The 17,452-nt window shown below is 54.6% G+C and overlaps 2 protein-coding genes across 3 annotated transcripts; both read right to left on the bottom strand.

Moving 5' to 3' along the window:
• Positions 1-6,005: 6,005 nt before the first annotated feature.
• Positions 6,006-10,404, bottom strand: SBK2 (SH3 domain binding kinase family member 2). Of its 2 annotated transcripts, none has more exons than XM_039857070.1 (4): positions 10,302-10,353; positions 9,268-9,522; positions 7,816-8,018; positions 6,006-7,314 (listed from the first exon to the last, which is right to left on the bottom strand). In XM_039857070.1, the coding sequence occupies exons 2-4, from the start codon at positions 9,518-9,520 to the stop codon at positions 6,724-6,726; spliced, it is 1,047 nt and encodes a 348-aa protein (XP_039713004.1). In that variant the 5' UTR covers positions 9,521-9,522; positions 10,302-10,353; the 3' UTR covers positions 6,006-6,723. The 2 variants fall into 2 exon arrangements, with proteins under 2 accessions (XP_039713004.1, XP_039713003.1); XM_039857069.1 differs by having other exon boundaries at positions 6,007-7,314; positions 10,327-10,404.
• A 662-nt stretch (positions 10,405-11,066) lies between these two features.
• SBK3 (SH3 domain binding kinase family member 3) lies at positions 11,067-16,281 on the bottom strand. The gene is given in 6 exon segments (XM_039857121.1): positions 11,067-12,120; positions 12,122-12,648; positions 14,000-14,202; positions 14,711-14,861; positions 15,377-15,566; positions 16,247-16,281. Coding segments are annotated over 6 exon segments (1,242 nt in total). The 5' UTR covers positions 16,258-16,281; the 3' UTR covers positions 11,067-11,960.
• Between the last annotated feature and the right edge of the window lie 1,171 nt (positions 16,282-17,452).

Below are 17,452 nucleotides of genomic sequence, written 5' to 3'. Positions count from 1 at the left end.
GATAAGTATGATGATGATAGTGATGATGGTGGTGATGATGAAAATGATCACAGTGTTGACAGTCATGGTCATGATGATGATGGTGATCATCATGGTAATGATGATCATGATAAAGATGATCATGGTGGCGGTGATGGTGGTGATTATGGAAATGACGGCCATGAAGGTGATCAGGGTGGTGATGGCCATGATGGTGATGATGATGTTGATGGAGATGATCATGGTGGCGATGGCCATGATGATGGCAATGGTGAAGCCCCATTAGTACAGAATTTCTGTCTTGATCACAGATATATGTCCAGCTTTAGAACACAGCCTGACACAGAGTATACACCCCATAAACATCTGTTGAATGCATGCTTGCATAATAGCAGTGATTAACATTTGTTTGGCACTTCCTGTGGGCCAGGTTCTCTTTTCATAGCTTTGCATGTGTAATGTCATTTTATCTTAGTGAACACTAGCTGAGAAGGTACTGCCACAACTTAGCAGAGAGGGACGAGCTTAGGAGCCTGAGTGCCTGAATTTCAGCCCTTGTGGGTGTGAATCTGAGCCAGTTACTTAACTTCTTTGTGTTTCCCAATTGTAAAAGGAGGTGATCATGAGTTTGCTGTGATGATGAACTGATAAGTTAATAGGAGTGAGAGCACTTGGCCCAGGCCTGGCTCTCGGTAAGTGCTCGTTATGTGATAATATTATTGTATTTATCCCCATTTCACAGCCAAGGCAAGTGCCCCAGGTCACTCAGGAAACATTGGCGCCCAAGTGGGTCTGACCCAAGGTCAGTGCTTAAGTCCGACTATCCTGGGTTCAAGGCCATGTCCTGGCTGTGGGACACTGGCAGTTCCTTTCCTTTCTCTGAGCCTCAGTTTCCTTGTACAGCAGAGCTAGTACCAGTCCTGGCCTCCTGGGCAGCTGTGCAGACTGGATGAATCAACGCGAGGAATGACAGGGTTCGACATGCAGTGTGTGCTCAGTTAACCACTGTGATCATTACCAGTCCTGGCTGTGTTTCTCTCTGCCTGATGCCACCCTGCCCCCTGTCCTCACCATAGCCCTTGGACAGAGGGACTTGATGCCCATCTCGGGACATGGAGGCTCAGAGAGGGTGAGCTCCTTGCCTTGGGCTATGTAGCAGAGTGAGAACTCAACCCCAGAATAACATGATGCTGATTCCCTATTTTGACTTTGGCCTGGGGTTCTAGTTTAGGATTTCTGTGATAGCTCCTCTCTGGGTAAGCCCCTTCCCTAATCTGGGCCTCAGTATGTAAACTGGGGGCTGGCTTGGAAGACCCCCAACTCTGATCCTGGCTTGCAGAGCCTCAGGCAGGAAACCATTCCTTCCTTCTCTCTCCGGTCAGCCTGGCTCACAGGTTCTGGAGGTCAGGGAGCTGGCGCCCCACAGTCCTGCAAAGGCCAGCAGGGTCCAGTTACTTGCTGGGGGGGGCAATGTCTGGGGGTCCTGATAGATGGACCATCTTCCCCTGCCAACAGGCCAAGGAGCACACACAGAGAATCCCTGTTCCCCTGACCTCATTAAGCCCTAAGACACAAATAACTGCTGACAGGTGACCTGGGAGGGGGGTGCTAAGGGAATGGCTTCTGTCTGCATTCCCCTTGCCATCCTGGGTAGTCAGGGGCTGGGAAGGTGGCACCCCAACTTGGAAGCAAAGGTCTCCTTTCTCATTTAGAGGGGAGCAGATGAACCCCAGCTTTGGGTCTCCCCAGAGGGCCCAGCTGGTGGTTCAGGCTCTTTGCCCTTCTCTGCAAGCCAGGGTTGGGGGCGCTGTTGGGCACTCTGGCCCAAGGTCCCTCCACCCCCTGTCACTTTCTGCCAGCCCTGGAGAAGCGAGTAGTTAATTATCTGGTCACTCTATCCCTGTTTGGCCAGGCAGCTAAGCCCAAACATCTGGCTCCAGGGCCCGGGGCCAGGATGGGTGGCCAGCCACCACCTACTTCTGGCCCTGACCCTGTACACCTCCCACAGGACAGCTGAGCTCAATCCGGTGTCCGCCAGCTTGCAATAAGCCGAGAATGGGTGCTGTAGAGGCCTAGCAAGCTCAACTGATGCAGAGAAAATTCAGTTTACACACACACACACACACACACACACACACACACACACACACACACAAAGCAGGAGCAGAAGGGACTTCCTTAACCAGGTGACAGGTGGAAAGGAAGATGTAGACCTGTCATTTCCCACAGGTTATATGACTGTCCCCATAGAAAACCCTGAAGAATCTAGCAGACCAATGGCTTGTATCACTGAGAGTTTAGTTAGGATGTGGGATCAATTTCAGAAACCGTGTCCTCACAGTTCTTTGCACTTGGAGTGTGACCCAGGGACTAGAGAAGCATGGACCTCACCCAGAGCTGGTTCAAAAAGCAGAATTTCTGGCACCATCCCAGCCTTGCTGGATTAGGTTCTACATTTGCTCAAGAAGGGTGGGCGATTTGTGGGCTGCTGTCCAAGTAAGAAGTGCTGCTCACATCCCTCTTATGTCTGTATGAGCACTGACCTAAAATTGGACAACCAAAATGATGGTGTTTAAGGAGGACTCGTGAGGCCAGCTGCCCTTCTGGGTCCTGGGGAAATGCTCTCCTACAAGCAGGCTGTGGGCTGGGTGCTCTTGACTGTTTAACACTCTGTAGTAGCTGTCCTGACGTTCTTCGAGATTTTTCTTTTTTTTTTTGTAAGTGAAGGTGACGAAACAATGAAGCATTCTCCATGCTCCAAGCCTGGGCTCAAAGTCCGGTGTTGTAGTGGCCAGATTCCTGGCCTTCTTCCCTCAGGCAGGTGCCATGTCACCAGGGAGAGCTACACTCAGTAGCAAATAGAGGAAAAGAGAGATAGGGAGAGACAGAGAGAGAGACAGAGATACAGAGACCGAGCAAGAAGGATATATTTTCCTGTTTTATTTTTTGATTAAAAACCCTGAATTTTCATTTTGCACTGGACACCCATGAATTTTGTAACTGGTCCTGCCCACAGTATGGGGTTTCCCAGCTGGGAGTGCCCAGAACTCCCTCAGTGATCACCAGCCCAGGCAGGTTTTTGGGGTGCTGTGGGGGTGTGGTTCAGGACACACTCTGGGAGCAGGCCAGAGCTGGGTTTGGATCCAGGCTGTCATCTTGTTTTGGCTCTAGGGTCTGTGGAGAGCAGGCTCCCTAGTGGGGGCCCCTGTGGTCTCTTTGGTGACGGGCAGCAAAGTGGTAAGTGGTCCTGTGAGGGAGCTTATTCCATGGCGAGTGGGATTGAGTGGGGCTTAGTTCATGGTGAGTGGACCTTGCGTTCAGAACCATCAGAAGGGGGCAGGTTTCCCATTCCTTTTGAATGGCGATTCAGAGGCTCCATGAGGGAAGAAACCTGATCAAGGTAGCATCAATGGAGGCCTTTGTTTGTTTGTTTGTTTGTTTTTTAAGCAGCCTCATTGAGATGAAATTTACATGCCATAAAATTCATCCTTTTTACATGTACAGTTCAATGGTTCTTACTATACTCAAAGAATTGTGCAACACTTACTACAGTCTAATTATAGAACTTTTCCACCACCATCACCAGCCCCGCAAATGAAAACACATATTCACTAGCAGTCACCCCCACGGCCCTACCCCTCACAATCACTAGTCTTTCTGTATGGATTTGCCTATTCTGGACATTTCCAGTCAATGGAATCCTGCAACAGAGAGACTTCGGTAACTGGCTTCTTTCCAGAGATGTTTTGGAGATTCATCCAAAGCTTCCTCCTTTTTATGCATAATACTCCATTGGATGGATGGACTACATTTTGTTTATCCATTCATTTGGTGATGGCCATTTGGGTTGTTTCCACTTTTTAGCTATTGTGAATAACATTATTACGAATATGTGTGTGGATGTATCTTTTCAGTTCTCTTGGGTGGACACAGGGGAATTCTCTGTTTAACATGTAGAGAACCTGCAGACTGTCTCCCCCACTGACTGCCCCATTTTTACCATTCTGCCAGCAAATGCAACAGGGTTGGAACTTGTCCATGTCCTCACCGCCAGTCATCATGATCTGTCTTTTGGTCATGGTCGTTCAGCAGGTCTGAAGGGTTTTTCAACCCCGCTTTCTGCCTTCATTTAGGTGCCCCAACTCCAGTGTGCTCTCTAAGGGAGACATGATCACTTCACCAACACACAAACACATGCTCACATGACTCGCTCACCTGTACTCAGTCTCCCACGTGTATATCCACACACACTTCCTCAAACTTACATTCACACTCCCATCCATCCACACATTTACACTCACATGTACTCACATGTACTCACACATTTTCACACAGTGCAAACTCACACATTCACATTCACACTGTCATGCTGACACTATCACACACATGGTCGTGTGATATATGCTCACACACACTCATACTCTTACACACACTCATGCTCACACACTCGCTTTTATACTGTTATACCAGACATACTGACACACAGTCACACTCGTGAAATGCACCTTCAAACACATTCACTCTTACTCTCCAAACTCACACCCCCAGTTTTCTGCACAGGGCCCCTTCACTTGCTGATGACAGCAGGACCCTGCGGTTTAAGAGCACAGGCCCTGGACAGGAGCTGTCTGGGTTTGAGTGCTGCCTCTGCTCTGACCTGTCTGAGTACAGGCTGGCACCTTGGCTGCTGTGGGCCGTCTCTGCCCATCTGTGACTCAGGGCAGTTTTAAGGGACCAAGCAGAGCCACTTAGTGTTACATATCACCTAATTAAGTAACTAATATTCAGTTAGCATTGCCCCGCCCCCTCCAGGCCCTTCTCCACTGCCCCTCGGGCCCATGCTGGGTCATTGTCACCTCCCAGTTAATCCCCAGCTGCTACTGACAATTAACACCGTCTGCAGCTACCACCACCCCTCCTTATCTCCACTCCCCTCTCACAGCTCCCTCCACCTTTCCCCAGTGCCTACAGATTTTTTGGGACACATTCTTGACCTAATTGCTCGGGCTATTTCAGATTCATGGATAAGGTGGTACGAGATCCTGATCATGCTCCCCCACAATGTACTCACAATGACCCCCTACTCCAAGAAGTTCACCTAGATTACCCAGGACAGGAGCCTGTGTCCCCAGCTCCCTGGATTGAACTCAGATTCAAAGGGCCCTTGGGGCCATTTCACAAACGCTATCACACACCACCACCACCACTCAGGCAATGCCTAGGCAGCCACAGCAGGGGCACTGGGGGAGGTGGGATATACAGGGGCCAGGGACAAAGTGACACATGATCCAGCTCTAGTTGTAGCCTTGTGCTGGGCCTGTGGCCAAGGAGGGCACGGAGAGGAAGACAGAGTGTTTGCAAACAGAGCGGCTGCCAAGATGAGGCCAGGCTGAGAGGGGGAAGGTGTGAAGGGGCAGGGGCCCAGCTAGTGAATGGCAGCAGAGGGCAGTGCCTGTGTGACTCTTCCGCCCCTGCTACACATGCACACACGCACACACATGCACACCCAATTCCTCGTGGACACAGAGACATGGATCTGATAGCCACACAGAGTGAGATGCATTCAAGCTTCCATTCCATCCCCTCACACATTCATGTAATAACTGTGCATATGCACAGGCTCAGAGGCTCATGGGCACGGAGATATACAGAAATACACATTCCAGTCCAAACCTCTGTCCACAAACAGCTGGACACTTTCAAGCTCCCATTAATTTCTCTCCTCACACACACAGACATGCAGAAATAGGCCCAGAGAGCCCCAACACAAGCAGCTATGCTTACTGCCAGACACACCCACAGATGCACACTCAGAGCCAGCCTCTTACACAATCACTGTGGGACAGTTCTCTGCTGTTCTGTATCTCTGTCTCTGTCTCCCTCCCTCTCTGTGTGTCTCTCCCTTTCTCTGTCTCCATCTGTCTGTCTATCTCGTCCTCCCTCTGTCTTTCTCTCCCTCTCTGTCTCCCTCCTGCACGGTGCTCAGCCAGAACACATGTGCACACACTGTCCTACCCTTTCCCAAGCTCACAGACCAACAACATGACAGGGACCTCAATGCCAGAGGGACTTTATTTGCAGAGAGCAGTTGAGGTGAGAGGAGAGAGTGCTCTTTAAGGGCCTCAGGAGTGAGCGAAACCCAGGGAGGAGGAGAGACAGGGCAGGAGGACAGGGCAGCATGCACAGCCCAGGGGTTCATTACCGGACAAGCTTTTACCACCCCCTTGCTATGGCTGGGATTGCCCCAGCTACATGGGACCCATCAGAGAGCAGGACAGGCCCGACCCCTACAGTCCACAATCCGGAGCTCTCAGAATAGGCATAGCAAGAATGTCATGCAGCCTGGAGGTAACAAGGTCACAGAGGAGAGTCAGAGTGGGGATGCTGGACCTGATGCTGCAGTGCTGTGTGGGGTGGGAGAGGCGGCCAGCTAGGGAGGGAGCCCTAAACATGGCAGGTTCACAAGAGGTGAAGGGATAAGCCTGGAGTACTGCAGGTAAAGAATACAGCAAGTACAAATGCCCTGGAGATACGGGGACAGGTGCGGATGGACACACAGTGGCTCTAGAGACCCCAAGGCCAAGGGAGGGAGATGAAGTGGATGGAAAGGGAAGGGTAGTGAAACAGATGAAAACAGGCAGAGAGAAGCCAAAAGCCACACGAATGCCCAGATCTCTAGATGTGGGACCCCCTTTCCTTTTTAAGTCTCCCTGGGCAAGGGTGGGTACAGGCTTCCTGGCCTTCTCACTCTTCGGCCTCCCCGTCGCCTTTGTCCACCTCTTCAGTCTCTCCCTCCCGCTGCCTCCAGGGTCGCCCCAGGTAGCTCTGGATGGAGCTCACGGGACTTCTCTCCCGGGGCCGGGGGTCCAGCAGCCCCCACAGAAGGGTGTCTGCCACTGGTGTCAGGCCAAACCAGGGCTGAGGCCGGTCCTGGGGCTGGCCTGAGGCCTGCCAGAGGAGGAAGTCCTCATAGAAAGGGTCAGTCTCTGCCATGGGCTGGTCCCAGGGGAAATAGCCCGTGAGAAGGCAGAATAGCAGGACCCCCAGTGCCCACGCATCCAGGGAAGGCTGGATGGGCAGGCCCTCAGGGAGGGGAGGGGGGCTGCAGAGCTCGGGGGCTGTGTAGGGGATAGGTGGTCCAGTCAGGCGGAGCAGGGTCCCACGAGGCCGCGTGTGGCCAAAGTCGGTCAGCTTGACCCGCCAGCAGGCCGGGTCGCACACCAGCACGTTCTCAGGCTTGAGGTCCCGGTACACCAGGCCGTGTGAATGAATGTGCTCCAGGGCTGAGGCCAGCTGGGCTGCACAGCGCTGGGCCGCTGGCTGCGGGAGGCCCACCTGTGGGGGTGTGTGTCAGGGCCCGCTGCCCCTCCCTGGCTACCAGAAGGGAACTCGGGCCACACTGCTTCACCTCAGCTCCAGGGGGAAGACCCAGGAGAATACACGGAAGTCTTCAAGTAAGTTAGCCCAGGAGGCCAGGGATGCCCAGTGAGGGCTGGTGAGGTCTGATGTGACCTCTGGAGGCCAGTCTGTCCCTGGGAGGACCCGGGAGACCAGTGAGGCCAAGTAAAACCCCGGGAGGGCAGTGTGACCCAGTGTGACCCCAGGAAGGCTGTGAGTTTTAGAGGGTGCAGCGTTGGCTTTGTGGTGTCAGTGAACTCAAGAAAGGACTGGCAATCCTGTGACCCATGGGCCCAGTGGGGGCTTTGGGGGCTACATGAGGCCTGGCAAGCCCTGACGCAGCGAGAGTGAGTCCTGAGGCCCAGGTCGTTGGGTGGGGAGTGGTTTCTGTGAGACCCAGTGAGGTGCTCGGGGCCCGCTGGGCATCTGTGTACCCACCTTGGGCTGGATGAGGGAGATGAGGTCCCCGTGTAGGATGGGCTCTGTCAGGAAGCTGTAGGAGTCGGTGGACTCGATGCCAATGCCGTATGTCGTCACAACAGCGGGGTGTGCGCCCAGCGTGAGGCCCACACAGAACTCGTACAGGAAGCCACGGAGGGAAGTTGACGGCTTCGGGAGCTGCTTCAGTGCCAGGGGTGTGCCTGGGGGCAGCCAGAGCCCGAGTCACCCTTACTGCTCGCCAGCCTGCACACTCTTCCCTATGCCACCTCTGCCTGCTCCGGTTCCTGCCTCCCTGCCAAGCCCGCCCAAACACAGCATGGCCATAAAATACACTGCTGGTGGCAATAGTACAAGCAGTGATGATGACGGCATTTAGTGAGCTCTGCTCTGCTCTCTCCACGTCTGTTGCCTTGAAGCAGATGAGGGGCACGATGAAACTGAACTTGGAACTTCTTGTGCTTCCTGTGACTCATGTGGCCCCTAGTTCCAGCAAACCAGTGCCAGAAAGCTGTGCTCCAGGCGCCTGGGGAAAAGATGCCTTAGGTGGGAATTAGGTGCAATGAGGAGTTGTAAGGAATGACCCTCTGGAGCAAAAGCTCCCAAAGGCAGGAGCACCGACCTCTTCAGCTTTATAGGCACCACCTGCCAGGGCCCAAGCTCATCCATCAGGGGGCTGCGCGTGAGGAAGCGAGTCCACCTCCTCACCTAAAACACTAACCACCCTCCTTCCACTCATGCCCCAGCTGGATGCAGCAGCTGGATAGCGCTTACGGTGCCCGTCACGGCACATGGTACCTTCTGTTCTGGTGACCTCTGTCCATCTGTGTTGCCCACTGTCCCCTGAACGTCCCCAGAATAGTGACAACTTCATGTCCCCAGCACCACCCAGACCAGGGGCGGCATCCAGGGGCCTCGAGAGGTATGTTGAATGAAGCACCAGTCCCCAGCACCACCAGGATGGTCTGAGCCCCCAGGGGAACTCAAGGGTGAGTCTTGACTGATACCAACTCAGAGTTCTGTCCAGTGTCCCTGTTTCATGGGAAGGACAGATGATGTGTGTGTAGACACCAGGTTGGGGCTGAAGGAGGGTGTCCTGTACACCCATTGTGCACTGGCTTTGCTACGTGCCTTGCAGACGCCTTGGCTCCAAACCATCCCCACAGCAACCTCTAATCTGGCCACATGTGAGGACCTCGAGGGGGAACCTCTCTGCTCCCCATTGTCCCCAGAAACTATAGCCATGGACGTGTGCTCAGAGAACCACAGAGAAGGAATCATTACCGTGTTTTCAAAGGAGGAGACTGAGGCTCATAGAGGGGAGGGGGCTCCCCTCCCGCCCTGGGCAGCGGAGGCAAGCCGAGACTCGGGCCTGCAGGCTCCCAGCTTTGGCTGGCTTCCACCAACCATGCCGCTGCCTCCACACCCCACCCATGTCCCCAGGTCCAGTACCTTTCTGACGGTGGGTGACCAGCAGGACCCGGCCGAAACGGCCCTGGCCCAGGGGTCGTACTTGCTGATAGAGCTCGTCTACCTCGGCTCGGACCAGGGTCTGGGCACTCAGTGCCATCATGTCTTCCAGTGCCAGGGCAGCCTCCTGGCCTTGCCGCAGCTCCTCTGCTGTGAGGCCCCCCAGGTCCTCGTCAGCTCTGTTCTCAGCAGCCCCCACCTCCAGTTGCTCCTCATCTGACTGTTTGCCGGGCATGTCTGCAGGGCAGAGGACAGAGGGTGAACGAGGGCCTGGGCCTGCCAGACCTGGAGCCCCAGGGAGGGACTGGGGGCCTGGACCCCTGGGTCTGAGGGAGGAGGCTAGGGGCTCATTGGCACATCACATTGTGACTTAGTCTCCCTCTTCATTAGAGGCATCTAAGGACCGGGAAACCAGTTGTGGTTTGGGGTGAGGTCAAGCCTGAGGTCACAGATGTCCCTCACCCCCACTCCCACATCCCTGTGCCAGCTCATGGCCCAAGGGTGAAAGATGAACCAGATAACTCGAGACACCCCCACCTTGTTTCCAAAGCAAACAGACTTGGGCCCTGGGGGTGGATGAGCAGCCTCTGTCTCCTAAGCGCAAACAGGTGCTCTCTGCCCCCAGGGGCCAGGGAGGGCAGGGCTGCACACACCAGGTTCTGGGGACGCCTGGGTTCCTCATGGGAGTGAGCATTTGGGAGCAGTTTCCAAGCCCATGGGAGGCCTGGGGTCCAGCTCTTACGGCCTCAGCCCCTCTTGCCTCAGACCCAGGAGCCCAGACCACCAGCCTCTTCCCTCAGACCCAGGAGTCCAGGCCCCCAGCCCCTCCTCTCCTGGAACCTACACAACTCACACTTCTTAGGACCCCCAGACCCTGTGTCCCTAATACTTAACCACTCTACAGCCTTGAAGTCCAGCGTCTGCTCCCCTGAGGGACCCAGGACTCTGGCTACTTGCTCAGCTTCACTCTCAGGTGTTGCCCACCTCAGGCCCTGTAACTCTTGCCTCCTCCTGACCTGGGCTCCGGCCTCCAGACCTCACCTTCTCCAAGGCTCGCCTGACCCTTCCGCTGCCCGCTGTATTTGGTGCCCTGCACTTAGAGCCCATGCCAGCGAGTCCTGCCCAGGAGCAAGACCCCGCCCCCACCTAGGGGGTCGTAAGCCCCACCCATGGCCCCGCCCCCTGTGCCCCACTGGGGTCAGAGCGACATCGTGTGTTGACTCCCGGAACTGGCTGTGGCTGGACAAATGTCCCAGACTCTTGAGGTCAGTGCCTCCTCCCTCAGACCCAGGGGTCCAGGCCCTCCTCCCTTAGACCAGGGCCTCCAGCTCCTAAGGATGAAATAATTTCTCTGTCACGCCCCTCCCTTGACCCCCACCCAGCTGCCCCATCCATGCCCCACTGACAGGTCAAACACAAGTGTTCGGTGAGGAATGGTGGGGAGCAAGACACTGGGGTCCTGTTGGGGAAAGGATGAGACAACAAGATTCCAGAACGATGCAGTGAGAGATGATCTCAGACTTGGGGCCAAGGGGAAGCAGGTGAACAACTGGAAAGAGAACCCCTGGGGAGAGGGAGAAGGGAGGGGGGTCCCTGTGCTGAGTTTGCAGACTTTGAAGTGTGTGGGGGGGTGGGAAGCGAGGCAGGGACCCCAGGTCTGAGGGAGGAGGCTGGGAACCTGGAAACTGTACCCACCCCACAGGTTTATAGCAGAGGTGAGAGATATGAACTCATTTAATTCTTGTAAAATAATCTTTTATTTTGGAAAAATTTTAGATTTATAGAACAGTTGCAAAGATGGCAGGCTGAGAGCTGCCGTGTCCCCTTGCCCAGCTCCCCACCCCGAGAGTATCCCTGCCAACCGCGCATTCGTCCAAGCTCAGAAATTCACTGTCAAACACTGGATTCTCCCTCTTCAACCAGTGCTTCCGCCAACGACCTTCTTGTGTCCCAGGGTTCAGCCTAGGACACCACTCTGTGTTTAGTGAACTCGCTTTTTAAAATCTGTGCATTTGCCTGCGTGTGTGTGCACATGTGTGAGTGTAGATTTAGGTCTAGAAAGGGTGAGTGGTTCCATCAGTGTCGCCTGGAGCACAGGGACGTGGGGGAGGTGGGGGGCGAGGTTGCCATGGTGTCAGATCCTGAAAGCCCAGGTTTGGTGCCATGGACAGTGGGGGTCATACAAGGCCTTAGAGGAGAGCAGTGACCTCATCGGAGCTGCATGTCCCCACATTCAACATGTCCCCACAGTGCAGAAACGTTTCTACAGGGGAAACGATGCCTTTCTTTGAGCAGACACATTCAGGACAGAAGGAAATGGAGGGTCCTTGAGGGAGGAGGGGCTGGGGACCCGAACCCCCAGGTCTGAGGGAGGAGGCTGGGGGCCTGGACTGTGGTTTTGAGGGAGGAGGCTGGGGGCCTGGACACCTGGGTCTGAGGGAGGAGGCTGGAGGCCTGGACTCCCAGGTCTGAGGGAGGAGGGGACCAGGGTTCTGGACTCCCAGGTCTTGAGCTGGGAGGGGAACTGTGCAACCAAGCCCAGTCTTCAGTAGGGGGAGATGTGATCTGTTCCATCTCTGTCCTCCTGGGAGCAGCTGTCTCTCCATCCAGGTGGCTGTGGAGGCTGGGGGAGGGGCCTTTGGCTTAGGCTCTGGCCACCTGTCTCAGTCACCTGGTCAGGGAGTTTCCTCATCTGTCCCCATGCTCCCCCCACCTTTGTCATCGTCCTGCTCCTCCTCTGTCAACTCCTCCAGGCTCGATCCCCCCTCTTCCTGCTGCTCCCCATCCTCACCAGACATATTCCCTAAGCCCCCCAGGTCTCCTCTGTTTCCCCCAACCCCAGTCATCCCCTAGGAAGTTCAGGATGGCCAGTGGGGAGCTCCTCATCTCAGGATCCAGGTCCAGAAGCCCCTGGAGCAATGCCAGAGCCGGGGGTGCAAACTGGTTCCAAGGGGGTGGTGGTTGACGTGGCTGGGGCCTGGTGGTCATCCAGCCAGCAAAGGCCTCAAACTCTGGGTCAGGGGCCAGGGCCACATCCCAGGGGAAGCAGGCCATGGCAGCACAGAAGAGAAGCACCCCAAGGCCCCAGGAGTCCAAAGATGGTCGCAGGGGCAGGGTATTAGGTGGCAGCAGGAGACAGAGCTCGGGTGGGGCGGAGGGCAGGGGCCCTGGGGGGGCGGGAGTTGGACTGCCCTCGGGCCGGGTCAGGCCCAGGTCTCCTAGGGCCACACGGCTGCAGGCAGGGTCAAAGACCAGCACGTTGTCTGGCTTCACATCAGCGTGCACCAGTCCCCGGCTGTGGAGGAAGTCCAGGGCTCCAGCCAGCTGGGCCACCACCCGCTTCACCAGCAGTTCGGGAAGTCCCTGGGGTAAAGGAGAAAAGGTGCTAGTAAGGGTACCTTGGTTCCTTCTTTACTTTGTTTCTTGGGGTTCAAGAGTCCAGAACCCCAGACCAGTGGCCAGCTCCAGCATTCCTGCAACCTCCCTCCAACACCACCTCCATTTCCTCCTCAAGCACAACACGCACCTACGTCTGTTCTGCAGTAGACCAACTCCCCGATGTTCTCCTCGCCTGAACCCCAAATCTAACCAGAAGCTCTTTGAGCTTCCATCAAACTTTCTCCTAAGCCTAATACTCAAACCACTCCCTAACTTTCCTCTTTCTCTCCTCTGAACAGACTACTCCTCTTCATGCGAACCCAGACCCCATACTTAATCCTGTTCTTAGTCCCATACTAATTTATACCCCATCTCTATCTCAGACCTTGAAACTTCTGCACTTTGCTTCATCCATTGATTGATAAATCTATCCATCCAGCTCACCAAATGGCCAGCCAGCAGCACATCCATCAAATGAGTCATCTTACCCAACATTCTACAGTGTTTCCACTCAATGTCCATCCCACTAGCCAATGAGCAATCCAATAATTTATTCAATCATTTGATATTCAGATCCATCCATTCACCCATTTTTCTTTCCTTCCTTCCTTCCTTCCTTCCTTCCTTCCTTCCTTCCTTCCTTCCTTCTTCCTCCCTCCCTCCTCCTCCTCCTCCTCCCTCCCTCCTCCTCCTCCTCCTATCGCTGTCCTTCTTCCTTCCTTCCTTCCTTCCTTCCTTCCTTCCTTCCTTCCTTCCTTTTATTCTCGACACTATCTCAAATCCAAAGCCTATTCCCAAAGACGGCCCTACCCTAATCTTGAAACTCAAGTTCCCCTGGAATCTCGTGGATTCGGTCTGACCTGGTCTCCTTTTTGGAGGAAATCTCATTACAGTTCATCTCCAAGTCAATCTATATACGAACTCTCAACCACCACTCTGCAACACCTCCCTCTTCTTCTTCTCCACTCCCATTGCCAGTCTGCAATCAATTTGAAACTCAACCCATCCACTGCCCTCACGCCCGCACTCCTATCCCAGTGCTAACCAGAATCCCACCTCTGTCTCCGTCCCCATCTGCCTCATCAGACCTAATCCGACCTCGATCCCAACTCCAACTCACTGCCTGTCCAAGCTGGTGTTTCAGTAGTTGGATGGGTTAGTGTTAGGGTCAGCCATGGAATTACAGTAGAATTAGAAATAAGGAGGCTGTTTGGGGCTTCAGAGTAGAGCTCTGTTGGGCACTGCTTTGGGGGTCAGGGTTGGAGACAGGGATGGGGTTTGGGGTGGGGTTGGACTTGGGGTAAGTAGTCCCAAACTTTGCCCCCACCTGCCTCACCTGTTCCTGCAGCATCCCACTGAGGTCCCCACAGGGAGCATACTCCTGTGCAAAGGCAAAGTGTCGGGGGGTCTGCAGGGGTCCTGCCAGGGTCTGGAGCAGGCCTGGGTGTGACGAGACACAGCGGCCCACACAGAACTCTCGCAGGAAGGTGGTTCTCAGGACCAAGTCCCGACGTAACAGCTTCAGAGCCACGGCTGCACCTGCCAGGGGGACAAGGCAGAAGGGAACTCAGGTCACCCTCATCTTGCTTGGGGCCTCAGGCAAGCCACTTAACCTCTCTGAGCTTCAGCTGTCTCGTGTCAAACCAGAGTGGCCAGGCATAGGGTCTGAGCTCTCTGCTTCCAATTTCTCCATCTGCATGTGGGAGCTGCAGGGGACCCTCCCGGAGGACTCTTCGTGCCCTGCCTCAGAATGCTGTGTGGCCGTGCACAACTGCCTTACTCTCTCTGGGCCTTGGTTGCCTCTTGCATAAAGTAGGGAGTGTTGTGTCTTGTTTCCAATCCAAGTTGTGCTCTTGCCTTGTCGTGTAACCTCAGGCAGTTCTCGTCCCCTCTCTGGGTGGGCTGTGTTTCTCAGATCATGGGGCTCTAGACATGCGGAGAGCCCCCAGTGGGAAGGGTCCCCGTCTGAGATGTGCTCTGTCTCAATGGCTTTCGAGAACCCATGATGGGGAAATCCTGGGGTTTGCCATTCAGTGGCTGAACTCACCCCCTTGGCGAGGCCGGGCGAGAAGTACTCGGCCGTAGGAGCCTGAGCCTAGCTTTCGGATGAGGTGATACTGGACTCGCAGATTCCTCACTGATGTCACCCTGGTGGCTGTCAGCTCCACCAGCCGTTGGAGAGCCGTGGCTGTGTCCTCCTGCAGGAGAGGTGCAGAGGTGGGGGGAGGGTGGTAAGTCTGGGATCCACTGAGAGCATTGAGGACATTGGAGACTGCTCCAGAGCAGATGTGGGGGGTCAGAGATGGGGTCACTGTCCCCAGAGAGGAGGCTGAGTCACAATGACTCACCCAGCCTTGGGCCACCTGTTTTTGTTTCCTGGCAGGGTTAGGGTGATTGTCTCAGAGCCCCCACCCAATGCCATCTGTGGGAACCCAGAAGCCCCCAGCCCGTACAACCTCCCACTCCTGTCTCTCTCTCCACCCTCCTTTCTCCTGTGTTTCCCACTCTTTGTTTCTGAGCCCATTTCTCTGGGACTTCACTCTTGCTGTGTGTCCTCGGGTTGGCATTGTTCTGGGTCTCTGACATTTCATCCCTTTCTCTCTGTCCCTTGCATCTGCTTCCTGTGCTGCTGCGTCTCTATCTCTGACTCCATTTCTCTCTGCATTTATCTCTCGGTTTCTCTCTCTCTTCCTCCCTGTATCCCATCTCTCACCTCTGAGTCCCCATCCTCGTGGTTCTCGGAGTCCCCGAGCTCCATCTCAGGGTCGCCTGGTGTCAGCTGGCCCTTGGGCTCCCCCTTGTCTGGCTCCCCGAAAGGTGACCAGCCCACTCGAGCCCACTGCGCCCACACGTCCAAGGTCTGCAAGCTCGTCTCAAGGGTCTGCCTCGGTCTCCCTCTGAGTCTGTCTGAGCCAAAAGATTTCTCTGACTTCTTTATCCGGCTATTGTCCTCTCTCCTTTACCCTCCAGGCCTCTGGGGGTCCGCCTTTGTATTACCCCATTGATTTCTTTTGCTCCCTTTCACCCCTTCTTCCCCTCCCCAACCTTCTCACCACCCTCCCTGTCTCTGTCTTGCTCTCGTTCTAGCTCTCCGGTCCCTGGGGTAGGTCTCCCTGTCCTGTCTCCGTTGGTCCCGGGTCCCTCTCTCTTGTCCCCACAATGTTCCCACGGTTGTCGCACTATCTGTGATTCAGGACGTGCTCCCTCTGCTCGCCCCTCCCTTTTCTCAGTTCCTCTGCTTTTTCCTCCCTTTTGCCCCCGTGCCCCCTCTGGCCTGCTCTCCCCAGTGTCTCTCCTCTCCCTCCTGTCTTTGTTCCTGACTCTCTCAGAGCCTTTTGTCCCTCCCTTTTACTGGGCCCAGGACAGGGGTGTGTATGACAGCTCAGAGACATCCCGTCCCCCCCACATACCCTCCCTCACCCCCCTCTAACCTGCTGTCCCCCTCCCTCCTCCTTCCAAACTTAGACCAGCTTGGAGTCTGGGCTCTGGTCCCGGGACAGAGGGGACAAAACATTGTGAACCCCCAGAGGCCAGGCCTAAGGGCTGCAGGAAAAGAGGAGAAAGGCCCCTTCATACACATTACCTGGGGTACATGATCTAGAGCTCTGTGCATTCTGGTTCCTCCATGGCTGGGGTGCTGGCCTCAGGGACCAGGAGACCATTCCCAAAGCCCTACTCCCTAATGCCGGAATCCAGGTGCCCTGCCTCCTCCCTCAGACCCAGGGGTCCAGACCCCCAGCCCCTCCTCCCTCAGACCCAGGAGCTCATAGCTGAGAGATGGAGGTGGCTTCTCCCATCTCCTCAGCACCTGCTCTGAGCACGGCTCTGTGGGGTAGGGGTTTTACATGGGATCCTGCCAGCAACCTAGTAAAGGTGGGGATTTATCCCCAGCTTACAGAGCAGGAAACTGAGTTTCCGAGACTAATTGCCTTACCAGAGGTGGGAGGGGGAGGCAGTGTGGGCGAAACCTGGGCCAGGCCCAATGACTCATAGCCGGCTCCATTTTCACTACTACTACAGCCTGCTATTAATAAAGTCGCACCAACAACAGTCACCGACACTCTGGAAAGATCCCCAGAAAGTGGCTTCAATGCTGTGCCTGGGGAGCCTGCGGAGTGGGGGGTGGTGAGCAGAAGGAGAACTTCCTTTGCTCTTTGACCTTTTTAGGGTTTGATTGTGAAAAGCTGCCAACATAAAGAAAAGTCAAAGAGCCACAATGAACACTCCTCAGCCACTGACCAGACTTCACAAACAAGCTTTGTGTCATTGTCGCTTTATCTCTGTTTTCTTTGGGGTGGGGGTGGGAATGGAACATTTTAAAGTAAATTATAGCCTATCGGAAAATTTTGGGGTGAAATGATACGCTGCCCAATGATCGCTCTAAAATACTCCAGCCAAAGAAAACCAAAGCCCGCAGAAGGTGGGAGGGACAGTAAGACAAACAGCACTCGTGTTGCTACTTGAGAACAAGGGGGCTTCTGCTGGGAATATTTCTCTCATTAGACAGCTCAAAATGATAAAAGTAAGCAACGGACATCATAACCCATTGTGATGTGTTTATAGAACCATAAACTTCGACACTTGAGTTTACAGCTCCATAAAAGTAAAAACAATTTCCAGCTCACCTACGTGCTATTAATCATATCACTGGGCATTGATGACAATGTCTTAAAATCAGCTAATACTCAGTCCATGATCCATTTCTCCCAATTTCCCCAAAAAAGTCCTTTATCGATGCTTAATTGAGCCATTCATCACTGTCCCTGCTTGGCTTTGGGGGTCTTTTCAT

The sequence above is a fragment of the Pteropus medius genome, unplaced genomic scaffold, assembly GCF_902729225.1.
Source record: "Pteropus medius unplaced genomic scaffold, Ma_sr-lr_union100, whole genome shotgun sequence".
In the NCBI taxonomy this organism is placed as follows: domain Eukaryota; kingdom Metazoa; phylum Chordata; class Mammalia; order Chiroptera; family Pteropodidae; genus Pteropus; species Pteropus medius.
Note: the sequence above shows the minus strand (reverse complement) of the source record. Positions and strands in the feature narration are given on the sequence as shown.

Excerpts from the sequence above, each read along its gene's own strand:
- SBK2 (XM_039857069.1), bottom strand. The coding sequence starts at position 9,520 with ATGCCCGGCAAACAGTCAGATGAGGAGCAACTGGAGGTGGGGGCTGCT. Across the intron at positions 8,019-9,267 it reads GGTCACCCACCGTCAGAAAG|GCACACCCCTGGCACTGAAG; the intron begins GTACTGGACCTG and ends GGCTGCCCCCAG. Across the intron at positions 7,315-7,815 it reads TCTCCCTCATCCAGCCCAAG|GTGGGCCTCCCGCAGCCAGC; the intron begins GTGGGTACACAG and ends ACACCCCCACAG.